General features: G+C 39.6%; 2 protein-coding genes across 4 annotated transcripts; both read right to left on the minus strand.

The window, feature by feature from the left end:
• Positions 1 to 17: 17 nt before the first annotated feature.
• Positions 18 to 8,299, minus strand: haus5 (HAUS augmin-like complex, subunit 5). Its single transcript, XM_089001048.1, has 20 exons — positions 8,238 to 8,299; positions 7,000 to 7,133; positions 6,851 to 6,913; positions 6,453 to 6,485; positions 5,867 to 5,891; positions 5,660 to 5,792; positions 5,405 to 5,564; positions 5,211 to 5,307; positions 4,467 to 4,552; positions 4,325 to 4,379; positions 4,113 to 4,240; positions 3,944 to 4,022; positions 3,508 to 3,662; positions 3,262 to 3,424; positions 3,108 to 3,188; positions 2,877 to 3,022; positions 2,243 to 2,339; positions 1,868 to 2,006; positions 1,622 to 1,754; positions 18 to 1,086 (listed from the first exon to the last, which is right to left on the minus strand). Exons 1-20 carry the CDS (start codon positions 8,241 to 8,243, stop codon positions 990 to 992), a joined length of 2,010 nt encoding a protein of 669 aa, XP_088857174.1. The 5' UTR covers positions 8,244 to 8,299; the 3' UTR covers positions 18 to 989.
• On the minus strand, positions 6,851 to 14,482 carry LOC148895686 (fizzy-related protein homolog). 3 transcript variants are annotated; one of them, XM_089001051.1, is made up of 15 exons: positions 14,320 to 14,482; positions 13,263 to 13,342; positions 13,057 to 13,167; positions 12,633 to 12,696; positions 12,153 to 12,280; positions 11,956 to 12,038; positions 11,678 to 11,861; positions 11,282 to 11,347; positions 11,091 to 11,193; positions 10,431 to 10,615; positions 9,731 to 9,964; positions 8,597 to 8,701; positions 8,405 to 8,497; positions 8,250 to 8,325; positions 6,851 to 6,913 (listed from the first exon to the last, which is right to left on the minus strand). In XM_089001051.1, exons 2-14 carry the CDS (start codon positions 13,329 to 13,331, stop codon positions 8,284 to 8,286), a joined length of 1,467 nt encoding a protein of 488 aa, XP_088857177.1. In that variant the 5' UTR covers positions 13,332 to 13,342; positions 14,320 to 14,482; the 3' UTR covers positions 6,851 to 6,913; positions 8,250 to 8,283. The 3 variants fall into 3 exon arrangements, with proteins under 3 accessions (XP_088857177.1, XP_088857178.1, XP_088857175.1); XM_089001052.1 differs by lacking the exon at positions 6,851 to 6,913 and having other exon boundaries at positions 14,412 to 14,481; XM_089001049.1 differs by lacking the exon at positions 6,851 to 6,913 and having other exon boundaries at positions 13,263 to 14,482.
• Between the last annotated feature and the right edge of the window lie 4,193 nt (positions 14,483 to 18,675).

The raw sequence follows: 18,675 nt of genomic DNA on the forward strand, positions 1-18,675 counted from the left end.
CAAGAAAGACAAGGGCAAATGATCAACCTATATTTATTAGCACAAAATAAATAATAGAGACAGAGCAACCAACGATGAGACATATCTGATGTTAGAATTACGACCACTTGTGCATTTTTTAAAACAACTCTGTCGGCAACTTAACAATGCTATCAGACTTCAAACTTCCCTTTATTTGAAAGGAAACAGAAAAACACAAGGCCGGGGCCCATTGAGAGGTTCTTTGAATTTAATATATACAATAAACATAAATCAATTAAACAAGACATTACATATTGTTTAGATATTCTAGATATTTTGAAAAATTGCAACATAATAGCTTTCGGTTTTAGGTGCTAAGGTAGAGTATAGGATTTTTTTAAAAATGTGGATGACTTTGGCCAAGCATCATATTACATTAAATTCCCCCGCACCAAACAGGAACAGAACACATCCTCACATTCAAGACTAAAACTGGGGTCAGCTCACCATCTTAAAGAGTAACTTGTGGATCATTAATGTACATGAGCCTCTCCGATGGTGTTGTGGTACACTGGTTTAACTTGTGAGCAGGCAGGGGGAGATCAGATCACACTCAATGACAGTGGGTGTGTAGGTGCACATATCAGTCAGCTGAACTCGGCTCCAACACCTCAAGTGAATGTGTTCAGGATAAGTGGTGTTGAAAATGGATGGATAATGTTCCTAAACCAGACCAGGACACAGAGCACAGAGGAAGAAACAATGTTTGCTTCTAAAATGTAATCTCTGTTTGAAACTGTGCTTTGCAGAGAAGTTCTCTAATGTTTATAGTAAATTGTCACTTGTCTATCTACAAAAGCTGAACACTGTCCTTTCTTCTCACGTTTCAAATTTCCTATCTTTTTTTTAATTTAAAAACTAGCCTTGTGAGCAAGATCGAATATCATTTTTAGGATGCACCGCAGGACGCTGAAAAATTAATATCGGGCTGCAAGTGGCCCTCGGGCCATCGCTTAGACAGAGCTAATCTAGGCTTTGGCTAGATTCCACCTCTCTTGCCACTGTTGAAAAGTCAATCCTCTCTTGTGGACATCAGGGAGGACATGCTGTGCTGGTTGATCCCACCTACGGGTGTGAACCCACACAATGAAACAAACAAAGACGTTCATGAAATCCAGCAAACACGTAATGTGACAACAAACGACAATGTGAATGGTTAATATGATTGTGGTTCATGCATTCATTTTCATCTCCAATCAAACATTGCTTCATTTTGCATCAAATTAGAGCCTAAAATAATAAAGCAGTCGGAATGTTTTTAAATATGGACTCATGAAACATATTTTTTTCTTCAGTCCACTGTATAGTCCTTCGCTAAACTGTGAAACAATTTCAGACAATACAAAGCAACTGTGTTACAATAGGGATGCTGGATATGCAATGTTGTTGAAGAAGGGTCACCAAAATGTAAGCAGCCCACAAGAACCACATGAGTAGCCCAAGACGTTCAGAATCCATCAGTACTAAAAAGCAGCTCACAGTTTCAACTCAATGATTCTGATTCTGATGATGGGGAGCCTTGTTGTATGTAGTTGACAGATGTAATGGCTGAACCTAAACTGTCCAGAGTATTCAGGCAACGTCTAGCAATGTGTCTCACCAGTCACAGATGGCCATTTGAGCCTTCTCTCCATAAGAAAGACCATCTGCACATTTTTGGGTCAGAATTTTGGCCCTTGGCACCAAAGACTTCAACAGTTTTTTATCTTCCTCTTTGACTCTGGACAGCAAGTCTTCAAAATACAAGAGGAAAACAAATTATTACAATGCAATTAAAAAGTATATTTTGAACAAATTGTGTACATTGTGTGCGTCCTAAGAAAGCTCAATGCTTCATTTTAATTACCGTTGTGATCAGATGCAAGCAGCTGAGCTGCCTCCTCCTCAGTCTTCCGCAGGGTGGCAGAGTGAAGTTGTAGTAACTGACGGAGAAAACGCCACTCAAGCTGGTCACAGTATGCCTGGGCACACAACTCTTCGGGAGCCTTGATTCAAAACAATGACATGGAATTACAGAAACATTGTTACCGGTAAATCAGCACACTGAATAGTGATGAGGGGGTGTCCTTGTCTGAACAGAACAATCAAAGCACAAAACCACAAGTTTTGATTTTCGAGCCAGACTCTTAACCGCTGACTCATGAATCCAAACTACAGAACAGCTATGCTGCATAGAACAAAAAGGTGGTCACAGCAGATGGATGAAGTGTTATGCACTCACCCTGTAGAAAGGGAATGCCATGTTCTGACACAGGCTGCTGAAGGTCGGCGACTGCAAGCGATGGATGGACAGCCACGATGACGGAATTCTCTGGATTCTGAAGCGGTAAAAATGCAAAGAGTTCAATTGTGTTGGATTCAGAAGTTGTCACCACTTCATCAGCAAGTCTGAAGTTTGCTTCTAAATGAAGATTTTGAATTCCAACTGATGCGTGACTTGAGTGACTACCTCAGTGCTAAAAGGGTAAGCACACGAGCCTCACATTTCTGAGCATTTCTGACATTTGTGATCTCCGTTTGGGGTTTTGTGTGTGGAGTGGCGACGCTTTTCTCACACTTGCCAAAAGAGGTATGTTAGGTTACCCGAAGATTTTAAACATCCTATCTGTGACAATGTGAGAGGGAATGGTAGTTATACACCCTGTCAAGGACAAGCATGATCATTAAGCTTACACTGCTAATATGGAGTCACTCCTGATGATATTTTTGTGACAAACATACTTGAGGATGAGAAATTGTGCAATTCTCACACACACACTGTATCGAACACAATTATCAGTGTCATAGACATACACGGTGTTCACGGTCGATGATGTCAAGTAAATGTCGTCAAATGCCAAACAATGAGATTTTACCCATCAACAGTTCTCCGATCCATAGTTTGAAGCGAAATGGTCCCCATCTGTTTAACTTCCTTCGAGATGGAGTTCCTTATATCATTGGCCGCACCAGTGACATATTTGCACTGGGGCAACACCTTGCTCTTCAGAAAGTCCCGTAGCTAAAATGAGGAACGGGAGAGTGATCATTGATGATTTGTCCATTTTAAAAAAAATAAAAAAGTATGGTATCAAAGAAGAAGATACCTCCTCATGCATCTGGATCAAGTCAGTCTTAGTTGACGAATTTTCTTTAATCAGGCTTGTAATCTGTTCCTGTCTTTGGACCTGACCAGATGCAGCAACATGAGATGAATGTTATCCAAAAGGGTGAATCTCAATATTGTCGATCGAGCCTTACCACTTGTTGTCTTAAGTCCACAATGGTCTGCCATTGGCTGCGAAGTTTTCGCGTCGCCTCCTGTTGGCCTCTGGCATCCTGGTCCACCTGGATGCACCACTCTCGAATATGATCCCTGGCTGCCGCCTTCATGACACACTGAAGCTCCAAATTCAAAACTGACCTACAAACAATAAAGAGGAAATAAAAATAACATTCATTTGATTAAAATCTCCAACTTGATATAATTCTATGCAGTGGACTTACAGTGCCAATGTGTCATCCGTGCGGTCATCGACAAGGCTCGACACCTTCTGTTCAGCCTGTTGTCTGCAAGCCGAGAGCTGAATGTGGAGTTGCTGTACTCTGGAGTGAGTGTTGGATAATTCATCATAGCGCTCCTTTACGTTTTGCCTCGCAGCCTGCAATCATATAAATATTGCTTACTCAATGCATCGCAAATATGAGGACGGTTGTGCCTGGACATTAGAGTTTGTCGTTTTTTGACCATGGATTTCATTTCTAACACTTTTAATGCACATATCTTTGCCTATTGAAATTAATAGAAATGCAATTAATCCACTCGGCCGCTGCAAAATAATATCAAAAAGAAAAAATGGCAAAATCCATCGCTCTATAGATGCCAAATAAAAGTTTTTCAAAGTTCTATAAAGTTGTTATGAATCATGTTTATAGGAACAACCTGTAAGAGGGCCTCAGGTGGCAAATCGTCATCCTCTTCTGCCGATATGTCGAGGATAAGATGGCTTTCATCATGGAACCTATCATAAAAAGAGAAAATAATAACCCACACCAGAAAACGCTTTCAAATAAACCCAAATACATTAACGTGAACTTATTTCTTTGCCTACCCAAGAGCTTTTACATCCCGAGTGACATCCAGAGAGGAAACTTTTGCCTCTAATGCCTTCTGCTCTTCAGAAGCCAAATGTTGCAATGCAGCGAGGATGTGTTTGGGTGGGTAAACATCCATTAGTTTCTGCATACATAAAAAAGCAATAATTTGGTTGTTTCATGTTAATACATGTTAATTCATGTTGATGTATAGTTTGAAAATACCAACCACCACAGCACTTAACCAGTACTGAAAGACAGCAGACCTTTGCCGAGCAGTGATACTGCAACGAGATAAAAAATTAAAGAATCCAGTCAAGAATATCAGTGGAAAATACCTTTTTTTGAAATGAGATATATGGGGCTCCTACCGTCCACAGTCTGCCTTTTTTAATTCACTCTCTTGTAAAGACTGATAAAAATGGACTCTGTCGTTACACAGCTTTCTCACTTGACACTAAATGAGAAACATGGTGTCATTAGTTGATATATTGCCAAGCTGAAGTACAAATACAGACTCCATTAAATGGGATAAAAACACTTAAATCAAACACATTAAAACACTGATTGTTATTCATTTATTTATCCAATGTAAGTTTCACAAACAGGTCAGGACCCTAAGTGGGTCACATGTCCATTTTTTGTGGATCAGCAACATACAGGAAAATATTTTATTGATCAGTGAACAAGGCATGTCATTTCTAGCTAAAGGGGTGTTTTATGTTTGTAGTTCTTGATGTATTTTGTATTTTTAATCCTAGGTGAATGTTCATTCCATGTCAATTTTGTGGTGAGCTTGGGTCTTAAAGGAGGAACTAAATTTCAGTGTTGAGCCGGAATTCTTTGAGAAAAAAATCTGAACTAAAATACTCCCAGGCACATTGGGTGCAACAGCCCCTGATAAGACTGCATTCTCCAAACTAAAACTACTGGAGTAAACACCGTTCAATGTATACCTTTGTCAGCACTATCTTTATAAGGTAGATTTTTTTGGAAACATCATTTCCATTACATTTAACCATTTAGCGAACGGTGTTCAGTGTTATTTTGGATTTGTCTGCGAGAAATAGCTAAATAAAAGTGGTACTAATAATGTATGGTTAAGAGGTTCTGACCAGGACTTGTGCTTCCATTGGAGATTTGAAGAGCAGTGTGTCAACATCACAATTGCTTGAAAGCTGATTCTCAAACAGCACCTCAACCTCTGCTTTCCTGGAATGGAGAATATTGAAAGTTAATCCTTAAAAAATAAGTGGATCACATGTGAGTGCACATGGTGATACTTTTGTGGAGACTGTTTCTGCCTTACCTGGCCATCTGCTTCAGACCCTGACAGTAGCCATTGACCTCCTGAATTTCACTTGACAGCACCTTGCGACCTGACACACAGCTCTGCTTGAAGGCCTGGAGAAGGAAATTCCTGTATTGGCAGTCTTCTACCTGAGCCCAGGTAGAACTGATGGACCGTTCTATGGAAGAAGAGGGCAGGGGGGATCCAGAATGGGAAGGTTAAGCTTCTCCCATCCAAATAGTTTGGTGGTGTTGCAGCTTGAAATGTAATGACCTCGTGTGGCCAGCTGTTCCTCTGTTGCTCTCATCTCAGAATCTAGATGACCAATTTCATTTCTGAGCTGCTCAATCTTGGTCTGAAGCTCACTCTTTTTAGAAGCCACACTCTGTCCCTCACGCTGTTTCGCCTGTGTCCATAAAACAACATGACAATGAACATCTGGGATGCTCCCGAGATGACAACAAAACTTATTGTGCCTACCTCATTGTCCTGAAGCACTTGGTACCTTTTGAGGTTGTCAAAAAATAAAACTAAATAGCATAAACACAACAGTAATATACTGTATGTATAAATTAATATTTCTTTTGGCAGAAATTGGTAAACTGAAAATAAATACAGAAAAAGTAACCATGACTCAATAATAAAACAACAAAGCATAGCTCCTTTGACTGTGTGGTTACTTCACCAGAAACTGAGTTTCAGTCCCATTGCAACAAAAATAAAGGACAATTAGACATTGGAGAGAGGCTAGCGTGCTTCCTGGCTATTGCCAAAGTGGGTTTGACCAAGGCACTAAAGTTTAAATAATAATAATGATAAATTTCATTTATAAGCGCCTTTCAAAATTCTCAAGGTCACTTTACAGTCACAGCATAAGTTTTTCTGTGATTTGCAGGTTTGCAAGTGAAGTGCGCCAAAATACACAACTGAGTGAAGTGGGCATTTCCAGGGATTTTCATGAGTTATTGAAAAACAGTCCAAAGTTGTCTCACAGGAAACAAACAAGTCACTTCGATTTAAAAGGGACACTGTGAAGCAATTACTGTATTCAGAGACAAAAGGATACCATTGAAGATTGCCTCGCCTTAGCTTCACAGTTCTAGAAAAAATAAAATATGAAAGGCATCAGTTCTAAACTATGGAAGAGTATTGCTGCCATAACCCACACCACATGATATGTTACATGCATGCAACACTTCACATATCACATTAATATAGGAACCATGTCATGCTAAATCATGAATTGTAGCAGGGTGGAATGGTGGAAAAGAGCAAGGTCGGAAGAGCCTGAACACCACTTTCATCCAAGTCAAGACACACTCTTAACACTGATCTGGAACCAAATTGAATGGTAAGAAACCATGTTTCCAAACATTTACCGTGGTTTCAAACTCCGATCTAATATTTCATAAAAAATAACAGCAAAAGCAGTTAGAAAGTGAACTTGACATTTGAAAGACTAACCTTTGTTGAAAAACGTGATTGATGATATACTTCCAAATGGTCCTTCCTCTCCCAGCACAAAGTCTGGAAAGCATCATAAGCGGTAAGCGGTGCTGTGTTCAAATATGCTGTGGCAATATGCGATCAACAACATCAATACGGATACTGACGTTTTCAAGTAGGAGTCCGTCGGGAGACTCTCTGCGGGAAAATTGAACTCCCCCGTCGCCCAACGTTTCCAATGCTGAACAAGATGTTTGTCCGCCATCGTGCTTGACATCGCAAGGAAATTCGATCGAGCTGGCTGGAAAATTAAGCTAAATTACCGACCGTCGTAAATTACGATTCGTAGTTTCTGGTTGGAATGAAGTGATTGACTTTATGTTCGTACTTACGTACTTCTTTGTGGTAAACACAATATACACGAGACAGAGGGTTATTTATTTAATTATGTTTTTTTCTAGGAATTTGATGAACTTCGAACTTCCCGCCCGTTCAATATCGCTGCTACTTATGGGAACAAGTGGTCACATGGCAAAGCCCCGCCCATGCTTTTTTTTTTGCTTCTCTTAAAACTTTATTTAACAATACAATTCTATGTAACAAAAAGCGAATCACATTTTACGTTCATAGCGTATTATACGTATTTTATGTTTCGAGTAAGGTGAAAAAAAATAATAATATATTTATGTAAAAATATTTTACGTAACACAAGCAGAACTATTTGAAATTGATTTTTTTTCAAAGTACGAGTCGCTTCCACAAAGGTACAGTTATGTGTAGTAGTACTCTATATGAAATTGTGAAAGTAATAAGTACATTAATTCACATGGGGCGACATATGCCAACCGCATGTTATGTATAATGTAATTAAAAAACTAGCAACATTGCAAAACTTAAGAATTGTTGTACAATTCACGTTTTGATTGCACTCCTTTAACATTAAGCCCTAAAAACCCCTATGAGACAAAGAAAGTACATGCTATGAGGAATAAATTCGACGTGCAGCAGTATGTGGTATGCCAGATACTTAAAATTAAATATATTTTATTAATTTACTACAAATAATGAACTATGTCGTAATGGTGGAAATGCACAGCATTAGATAAACTGAACCCAGACTTCAGGATCATGGTAAAAAACAATGCTCAAATTGCCGAACCCAACGTAAGTAATGATGTCTAACAATATCATATTTCAAGTGCATTAAATAAAGCAAATGTGTGTTGACAAAATCAAAAGTTCCCGTCTTGGATTACAACGGTGACATGTTTTTTCATTATTCAAGTACACAACAACACAACACCCTTATACATTTGAAACTAAAATCCAAAGCCTTTCATTATGCTACACGGTCTTCTGTTGAACTACTCCCAGAAAACCTATTGTGCATGAATAATGTGTTAACCTGCATACTTGCCGTAGTGATAATTGTATTTTGTTGTTGTCCCGTGTCACCGAATCCTGGTAAACAGATTAAGTACCGACACAGATTCCTGAAAGAAAGGGAACAACAAATAAGCGAATGATCTGGCAGATATGACATATTATCTATGTTACAAGAGCTTAACCGACCTTTGTGGATCTTGTTTTACTGAATACATTCCAAAAGCGAAGTGTCTCATCTCCAGCTCCCGTTACAATCGATTCGCCGTCTGGGGACATAGCCTGATGTGGGGGAAAAAAAAATATCAGTAAACTTTGATAATACATCAAGTGATGATGTGGATGCCATCAAAAGTCAAAGAACAGAAAAAAAGCGCTCACTAGGTAGAGGACACGGTAGGAGTGCCCTGTGAGTTTAGCCACTTGAGTGAGTGATGGATATTTCCACACCAGGATCTGGTTCTGAGAGTATCCGTGAGTACTCACCTGTGGGGGAAAATACACAAAAATAAAATAAATAAAAAGGATTTATACATGCAAATGCACTTTCAACTCCAACATTGAAATTATTATGAGTTCCAATGCTCCATTGTAATATATTGGCTTTATTTATACTGGAGAACATCAAAACTATTAAATCACAGACATAACTCTGAATCATTACAAGAAATGGCCATGTGTTGACTATTCCAAAAAATAACACACCATTCACTATGACACAATGATAAACTATCCGAGCATTGCATAGACATACAGTATTGCATGCATCAAGTGCCAAAAAGTGCTTAGTGTGTGAGATTGTATCAGTGATACACTTCGAAAGCTAAATTGACCTCCTGTTGCTATGATGACAGCATATTAGATATTCATTTAGTTACTTATTTCATTGCAATAGTGCTTAGTGCCTCTTAGGATCACATTTTGTCCATTTGTATTCTGGACCTGGATAATTCCCGCAGCAATGAAGGAAAGACACTTTGTTCTCTTCTTAAGGCCGCGACTCCGCCTCATCATAAATGCCTTGCATTCTATGTGACAGTTAACCCTGAAGTGTTTGCCAAAGGTTTGTTGTGTTGCCACAACTCACAACCACTTTGTAGCGTGAAAACAACGCAACACATTACTCCTCTTGCACTCGCTCCCATTATGTTTACAGACCTCCATTGAGTGACTAACTGAACAGCCTACTCCTGAATTTACAGATTATATATTTCACAAACTAGTTCCCGTTCATCAACAGTATCCATCTATCCAGTATCCGAGCTGCTTAAGCTCTCGAGGGCGTGTTGTAGTCTATCCAAGCCGTCTTCAGGCAGTAGGCAAAGTCAATGTTGAATTGGTTAAGAGTCAATCACAGGGCACACACCGACAAACAGCCACCATTCACAATTAGACTGAGGGACAATTTAGAGTGATCAATTAACCCGCGGTGAAAGTTTTTGGAATGTGAGGGGAAATTGGGAGTGTTCTTCCTGTGCCCACGCAGGCATGGGGAGAACATGCAAAGTCACTTACTAGTTCATTTGTGTGCTTGGACCAAGCCAGGTTGCAGACCTGTGAGCCTGTGTCCACACACTGCAGAGGCTGCGATGTCAGCGTATTCCAGAAGCGAATGCAGCGGTCGGCCGTGCCGCCTCCAGAGGCCAGCAGGCCGTGCTGGTGTGGTGACCAGGCGATGGCCTTCACTGCAGCCAGATGATTTGTATAAGCTTGCACAGGGCTCAGCGAGGAGTGATTCCAAACCAGCAACTGAAATGAAGCCAAAATGCTTTCAATGAAAGAAATATATGACAGAGATTGAGACTATGCACCCCATGATGTTTTCTTGTGGCAATGCAACAGTGATCATACATGTGAACTTTAAGTGTCAAATAATGTAACAGCTTCATCCTTGGCTCATCCGTCACCCCTTAGTAGAAATCGATCTTGTAATTTTTGCTAAATTCAGCTAGCTGTAAGTATCCTTGTATTTCATTTTAGTCAGTCAAAATGATGGCTGGCAAGATGGAATTAAAACAAAAAAACAGGTGATTGATGAGTTACAAATCATATTGCACGACCTACCAACAAAACCTATCCCATTCGAGAAAGACAATTATCAAGCAGATGAATAAAATGATTGCTATACTTGATAACAAAATGTGTACACTACAAATAAACCATAATTTGTCCAAACTGCAGGAGCATATACAACCTATGAACTGTGACCACACACCTTGTTGTCATTACCGCCAGAAGCAAGCAGCTGATTGTCGGTGCTCCACTTCAAGCCGCACACCTCCTGCCTGTGGCCCTGAAGCCGTCGCTCCGACTGAAGTGGAGGAGTTCGAATGTCTCTCTGAAGAATCATGCGATCGCGGCTACCTGAGGAGAGTTGGTCGGCATTCCATGCCAGCGCTCCTGAGCACAGATACAAAGTCGGTGATTGAAACATCTTAACAACTATCTATTGAGTCATGATCGCTTAAGATAGAACACAAGTCTCTTGACATCGCCATCATAATTGTTGATGAAAGCTATAAATGCTATATTCCAGTGAAAGTATTTCAAGACAGACTATAAATGGTTAATTAACTAAGTAAAATAATTCCTAACAGTGGGAAGAGTCAATAGAGGGAGAGTCAACTCAAGCCAAATGGTACAAACTGTAAAATATCATTAGATACGATTGGTTTCTTTCATGTTACTGAGACTTAGTGTCTGCGCATCCAGGTTGCTTTATGTGTTCTGTCAGTGTGAAAACAGCCATGTCAATACTGTCTGTTACTTGAAGGCTCATGTAAATACAGTAAAAATAGTCAGTCATTGGAATTGGGCATATGGACTTGAAATCAAAACCCAGCTTATCATTTCATTTGACTGCAAGTTTTCTGACCGACTCTGGCTGAATGTCCTTCCAGGGTGGAGAGTTTCTTTCCCCCGCCAGCATCCCAGATCTGAACGTAGCCCTTCTGAGTCCCCACCGCTACCAGGTTGCCCTAAACATATGAAAAATCCTTTCAGAAAAGCAGACCTAACTCAACAACTTTCCTGCAGGCATCTGGCTGAGTAGACATACACACTCACCCTCTCAGACCATCCAACTGATGTGACCGAGTCCCCTTCCACGGATAAATCACACAACCGCGTTACCTAACGAAAAAAACAATTTCAATGATGAGAAAACATTTGAAACAGTCACTAAGAGAACCAGCGCAATTGCAAAAAAAGTTACAGACGGATTAATTACTGGACACAATCTGTAAATGAGCTACTTTAGGTTTTCAGCATAATGAGAGTCGTGGTACAGGTGCTCTGGTCCAAAGTCAAATTGTCAATTAAAATGACTGACAGCACAAAATTTTACATTTATACCTGCAGTACTATGTATCTTTCTGGAAATTGATGATCCAGATGATCAAATGTTTGTTTGAATTGAACATTGTCAAGCATCTATTAGTGTTCATTGAGAGGCAGGTGTACCTGACTGGTACAGGCACTCCACAAGTAAACGCAAGTCCCCAGGCCGACACTGAGCACATTAAGAGATGACCAGTCCACCAAATTGAGATAAAAGTCATCCTGCAGCTCCGGTGCATCCAAGACTTTGAAGGGGATCTTGGGAATCTTTCGGGTTGGCTTTCGAGGTGATCGCAGCAGTTCCTGACTGCAAATAGAGCCGGAAATGTTGAAACCCTCAGGTAACAATTTAAAATGTTACATTTTCAACAAATAAGACAGTACAAAATAAAGGTTTTGACCTTTTGCTGCTGACAGGTGACAATGAGTATGGAGAGACGTTCGTGTTGCTGGCTGGTGATCCACTTTTGAGCTCAAGTGTGTACTGCAAAGAAATGACAGGAGAAAAACTCATAGCTTCTCTTGTTGTGCATTTGTGTTCCCACCAGGTATGGTTACTCAAGTATTCTAATTTATTTGGTTTTGTTTTTTTTCATACAGTGAAGAGTCGCCGCTTTTCAGGTGTCAAGAGCATCAAATGACTGTCTTCCGTCTGAGGGTCCTGGATCCTCTCTATTCCTGCGCCCAAGAGCTCATTTTTCAGCAGAGCAGTGTACGTCAAACCATCTGCAGAAGGCGCACACAATTAGAATGTAATATGAACACAAATCAACAGACAGCTACTGTATGTTAGCTAAAATATTAAAAACAGGTATAATCACAACAATATTGTTAAAAAGTGAGCTATGTTTAGTCTATTTGTGAATCGGTTCACCATCTTTAAGTTTATGGCGTGCAGTTGTCACCGTGACAGTTTGATACTGAGCATGTCGATGTTCATTATTTCATGTGGGAGAAATAATTACAAATGGAAACAAATCACAACGTCAGACATATTGGAATGGATTGTATTTGACCTTGGAGGTTGCAATGTAATTTAAAATGGAGGCTTGGAAGAGAGAATGAAAATCATATTCACCTTTAACAATATCAGTAGCTGGTTCTTTGGCTTTCTTTTTTTGATTTGCTGATTTCTCATTTTCCTATTTGAAAACCAGAGAGACATTCATCACTTTTTAAAACTGCAGTCGCCCATAAAATGAAATGCATTTTTTTCTGCATCGGCAAAATACATGATTAGACATATACTCTTCAAGGTGCATTGAGGTCACTGTTTAGGGACACCCTGTACGCACTCCACATGAAACAACACTTCATAACGGCAAACTCACTATATAGGGCAATATGATCATTTAGTAGTGAGTGAGTCCAAACTGAGCTTCAGTGCTTCTTCCCAACTCTACAGGTTGATATCATCATCATCATCATCATCATCAATATCAATTGTTAATGCCTCGGAGCTACAGTGTAATAAATATGTAATCCCAAGAGAGAGTACGTACACTGAGCCTGTGGAAGTTGATATCCCAGTTGGCACCCACTCTAGTGGGAATAAACCTGTCTCCGAGCTTACTGGGAGATATTATTGGGGAAGCAGCAGAAGATGTTGGGTTCTGCAAACATTACAAATACATATGCAAAGGAAATGTGTGAAAAGTGCATTCAATGCCACAGAATTAACAGTAAAAGAAAACTAAATGAAACTCACAGTAGGGCTTCTGTTGTCATTTTGCTGGTTGATCTGACGCAGAAGGCGATATTCATATTGTGGATCCATTCAAGTGACAACTAGGAAAATTATATTAGTACATACCGGTAATGTGATTCAATTACTAAATGATATGATATTAAATACATACCTGTACATGAAAAATATAGAACTTAACAGCATTTGAAAAACATAAACTAAACAACAATTAGACTAATAAAAATTTAACGTGATTACATTGATTTTCAAAATTAATCAAACGTGATCAAATATATCTGTTATCGTTGGAGTATTACATATAGTGTAGAATTTTAAATTGCAAGACATTGATCAATAATTTTGAGGTGATTTTAGAAGATGACTCAGAATTCCCCTTTGTCTGTTTATGCCGCTTTTCTGAATTTTATTGTAACTTTTAACTCGTACAGTATTGTAATGGTTGAAATACAGGTGTCAAACCTCAATCTTGGGCTTCTAATGCAACCCTCCATCATTTTAAGAGGTCTGAGAAAACCCGCAACAAATTTTCCTTAACATTGGTTCAAAAGAAAATGGTTAAAAGCAAATAGGTGGTAGATTACTCAATGGCAAACATCATGGTTGAGTTTAGTTGTATATTTATAAAACTAATAACAAAAAAGCAGCTCTCTCTTCAAAAGTAGCGCAGGCAACAACAAATGCCATTATAATGTCACTGTATTATTGTGTTCTACTTTACGAGAGAAAATTGTGGTTCTTTTGATTGCATGTTTCCTTTCTTATTGTATCGTACTGTATTTTATTGTATTGTACCGAGCCGTATTTATTTTAAACGTAACTGCGGCTTTAATTCGCATTGTTACACCGCGAAGCGTTTTCAATTTATTTACATATTTACCACAGCAAACGGGCCACCTGTGGGGTGATATAACTAGCTGTGATCTGCGATGAAAACAATCAATACATTTAACCTTAGCAATGACGTGGGCAACGCCCATTTTTAGATGCTTATTTGCATCTACACTACAGTAGCTCGTTATGGAACATGCGTAACTGTCGTAAAATTTAGCAGGCTAACCTTAGTTAACGTGGCGCGATGAGCGAATAGTGTAGCCATTCTAAGGCTTGTGAGAACGCCGAGTCATTCAGCAACCAAACAACAAATATTACCCCGGAAAATCTAGATACGGGAGATACACAGTCTTCTACTGTACATGTCAACAAGTGAGGCGTGCTATGCAAAATTGCATGATGGGGGAGCATCACGTGACGTAAACAGGGCTGCATCACTTCCGGGAGCGTTCACTCCTATTACAGAAAGTTCCACGTTGTCGCTTGTATTTACCCTAGAAGGGAATTGACATCAAATAATCTTTAACAAGTTATTGTCATGTGCGTCATGATGAACACAGTATAGATTTTTCACAAAAGCGAGTATTGACCAAGTCGTTCAGATTGTGCAGTACTGAGCAGCTCAATCGAGTCGCGCGACCACCAAAAGCTACTATTAATAGTCAACAGATAAGACAAAGGCAGCAATACGACCAACGACACAAAAAAATTGAAAATGAAGGTAAAGCATTTTCTATTTGTTCAGTCAACATTTTGTCACATTGGTTAATGCAGTTGCTAAGCATGTCATGTCTCTTATTTACACAAAGGCGGCGTTGTAACCCAACTCTGTTGCCATGATGGGGTTTTCACTTCTACGTGATGATATACGTTTTCCAACTCATCATGCATTATGATTTACTGTACAGTACTGTAATCGTGAGACGAGCTGCTGGATTTATGTTTGATGATAATATAGTACTGCAACAACTTTGCACTTAGAATAATACACTTGGCACATTTAGCTTGTAGTCGACGTGCACATTCCACCATGATGTCCCTGATCCACTGGTGGAAAGACGCTTTGATCCTCCTCTTTCATCTAGAACTGCTTCATGTAACAAAGAGGGTACATAAAGTGCTGAAGAATGAATGACTCTGTGTCTGTTGTCATATTATTTGTTATTTAGTTTTTTTGATCTTTTGACTTCAAGACGGCGCCGCAAGAGTTGCTGCCTTTCCAGCAGTTCATGTATTTTGTTTTTCTACTTTCATTCCTTTCATCACTTTGCTGCTGTAAAATTTAAATTTCTCCACTGCGAGACTAATGAAGGCAAATCCAATCCAATATATGTACAACAAACATCAATTTAGTGACTCAAAATCCGCGTGTGCATAAACAAGAAACATATTCTAAAAACAAAATGTAATTATGAAGCAGATTGGATTGGATTGGATTGGATTGGATTGGATTGGATTGGATATGCCTTTATTAGTCTCACAGTGGAGAAATTTACATTTCACAGCAGCAAAGTGATGAAAGGAATGAAAGTAGAAAAACGAAATACATGAGCTGCTGGAAAGGCAGCCACACAAAATAACAGATGAACAAAATAATCATTTCTATAAACAAGATGGACAATTTTAATACACGCGTTTCTGTATATGGCCACGTAACGTGTGTTCGCGTGCGTGTGTAAGTGTCTGTTCATGTGAGTGCATGGCTCTAGTCTAGTTTGAAGAAATTGAGTCCAACATCACAAGTACTTATGTTGAATTGGTTAAACAGTCACGTGACAGCCACCGAGACGGAAGTCTCTCGTGGAATGTGGGAGGAAATTGGAGAACAGTACCCAAAGAAAACCCATGTAGGCACGGTGAGAACGTGCAAACTCCACACACAAAGGCCGGAGCTTGAATTCAACACTCTGCAATACTAATATGTTTATTATAGAGATATTTTTTGGTCTCAGGACTGGTAAGTGTAGTCGTAAACTGCATATTTGAGTAATTTGCGTGTGCAATATTTAAAATGTAATGCCTGGGCCATAAAATGTCCTCCAATTCTTGAATGACCTAAGTACCAAACTCTGATTCACAAGCATAAACTATAGTGACTGTGCCTTGTGTGGTGGCAAGATAAAGTGATAAAAACTGCACAAAGGGACCCAGTGAACTATGCTGTATATTTTATACTTATAGAAAATGCACACAGTTCTACAAGTGTGAATGATGCCCCTCCTCCAATGTGTGTCTAACTCACAGACACACCCAAGCAACACTGGCGCCAACTAGAAAATCTACCCCTTCCAACTGCCCTCATCATCACCCCCCTGCACCCCAAAGTGACCTCTAATTATGTCATGCGAAAAAGCTGTGTCCCATTGAAAAGCTCTCTTAATTAAACCCAATTAATTCCGCTATTTTCCCTTATTATCCTGAGCGACGAACGCGTCTTCCCAATAAGACTGTTAACTCCAGCCGCAGCCCTTTCAGATCTACTCAGGCACCGGAGTGAAATAATGGACCACACAATTAATCAATTAGTCATTAGGGACTCTGTTGTTCTTGATGGACACAAAGACTGTTGTGCATCACGGGGATTAGTTAGTGGCTGTCCTATTTACACTGTAGACAACAGGCTTTGGGTCTATTTGCCATCAAGTGTACATTTAGACCGGAGACAGTGAAATTGGGATCAATATGGTAAACTGACAAGTTCCAGGGTGACATTGAGTTGACAATTTTGATCTGAAGCAAACAAAAACTTTGCATAGCAAAGAACTGACTTCTATGTGACTTATGAGTCAATGCAAAGTGTCTTTGTGAGACCCCTGCTCCCTTGAAAAGTAATTTAGATTCTCCATTGAGCTGCATGTTCATTAAATGTATTATTATTATTATTATTATTATTATTATTATTATTATTATTATTATTATTATTATTATTATTGTTGTTGTTTTATTAAGTATTGTAAGCACATGTAATCAGCAAAAAATATGACCTTGTGACAGGGTGTCAATTTTTGACTCGTGTTACCATCCATCCATCCATCCATCCATCCATCCATCCATCCATCCATCCATCCATCCATCCATCCATCCATCTATCTATCTATCCATGGAAATCTTTGAGCACCTGAACACTGTTACCGCCGTCTTATGAAAACAAAAAGACTTTTAGGGCATGTAACGTTTAACCATCGGAAAATCAGAAATCCGTTTTAGTAGCCATGGGACAATTTTGACTCTGTTACAAAATCAGTGTTTTCAAAAACTTGTTTATGTTTTCATGCATTTTAGCAGCTTGGTCAGATTTGGCCCAAAGAGTGTGTATGGGTTCATTTGGATGCAATAACTTTTTTTACTGTAGTGTTGTTGCCGTTGCTCTTTTCCCATGCTTTTTCTTTGTGCCACAAGCTGTGGCTCAACGCATGCCTACCTCGGCCACTGGCTGGGACCACGGCCCTGAGCGGACCCCAACTGAACGGTGCCAAGTTGTCCGGCAAGTTGGTGCCCGTTCAGGCCTGGCCCGGCCCGGTTTGGTTCGGCCTGGGTACTAATCCCCAGGGCTGTCAAAGGACCCCGCGCTGAACTCATCCTGCAACACAGGAAAACGCTCTAATTGGGGGATTTTCTCCATCATTAATTTCAATGAGCCCACCTCCCCCATTTCACCCTCCAACACCACCATCCTTTCCGCGCCTCCTCCATCTCTCTCTCTCCCACACTTTTTCTACTTCCTAATCTCCTGCTTCATGTTTCCATTTTTCATGATGCAGACTCTGACATCCTGACATTGTCTGCCTTCCTTGCCTTAAGCTCAGATTGCTTTTCATCATATATATATATATATATATATATATATATATATATATATATATCTCCCTACTGATGTATATATATATCCCTACTGTCCAGACATGGCGATGCCGGACTCTGCTATGATAGGTCCCTGCTCTCAAGTTGGGGGGAGCAGAGGACTACTCCCTGCAGCTCCACTGATTGTTCCTATTGTCTGACTAATGACTGGCCTGATCGCCCCACTTCTACCGGTATCACCTCATTAGTATTACTAATCCTATTGTCGTCAAATGAGTGGTTGCTAGCTTTTAGGTGCATATGTACTGCCGATTGAGGCCCACTCGTATTATCCCTGCGATGTTGATAAAGTATTTTTTTTGAGAATTTGTTTAGTCTCCCCAATGTACTGCTCTTTACAATTTTCATTCTTACAACGTATTAAGTAAACTACATTACTTTGTTTTTCATTTGGCAGCCTATCTTTTGGATGTACTAATTTTTGCCTTAAAGTGTTTATCGGTTTGAAATAAGTAGGAATTTTGTGTTGTCAAAGGACTCTTTGTAGTTTTTCAGAAACTCCTGCTATGTAAGGTACTGCTACTCCTCTCCTTTTTGTATCTTCAGAATTTTTGGTTTCATTCCCTAGTCTTTCTTTCTGACATTTGTTAAATGACCACTGAGGGGACCCACAGTTAGTGAGTGCTCTCCCAATATGTTTTGACTCCTTTTCTCTACCTTCGATGCTTGTTGGTATTAGTTTAGCCCTATGCTGGAGGGTTCTGATAACTCCTAGTTTGTG

Source organism: Hippocampus bargibanti, linkage group LG07 (assembly GCF_051943395.1).
Source record: "Hippocampus bargibanti isolate YZ-2025 linkage group LG07, ASM5194339v1, whole genome shotgun sequence".
Lineage (NCBI taxonomy): Eukaryota > Metazoa > Chordata > Actinopteri > Syngnathiformes > Syngnathidae > Hippocampus > Hippocampus bargibanti.

What these genes read in the sequence shown, in the direction of transcription:
- haus5 (XM_089001048.1), bottom strand. An exon ending in ACGGACTCCTACTTGAAAAC is followed by an intron (nt 6,914 to 6,999) that starts GTCAGTATCCGT and finishes GATGCTTTCCAG; the next exon opens with ACTTTGTGCTGGGAGAGGAA. An exon ending in CGGGATGTAAAAGCTCTTGG is followed by an intron (nt 4,023 to 4,112) that starts GTAGGCAAAGAA and finishes TTTTTATGATAG; the next exon opens with GTTCCATGATGAAAGCCATC.
- LOC148895686 (XM_089001051.1), bottom strand. Translation starts at nt 13,331, where the DNA reads ATGGATCCACAATATGAATATCGCCTTCTGCGTCAGATCAACCAGCAA. An exon ending in ATGACAACAGAAGCCCTACT is followed by an intron (nt 13,168 to 13,262) that starts GTGAGTTTCATT and finishes TAATGTTTGCAG; the next exon opens with AACCCAACATCTTCTGCTGC. An exon ending in TCAACTTCCACAGGCTCAGT is followed by an intron (nt 12,697 to 13,056) that starts GTACGTACTCTC and finishes GTTTTCAAATAG; the next exon opens with GAAAATGAGAAATCAGCAAA.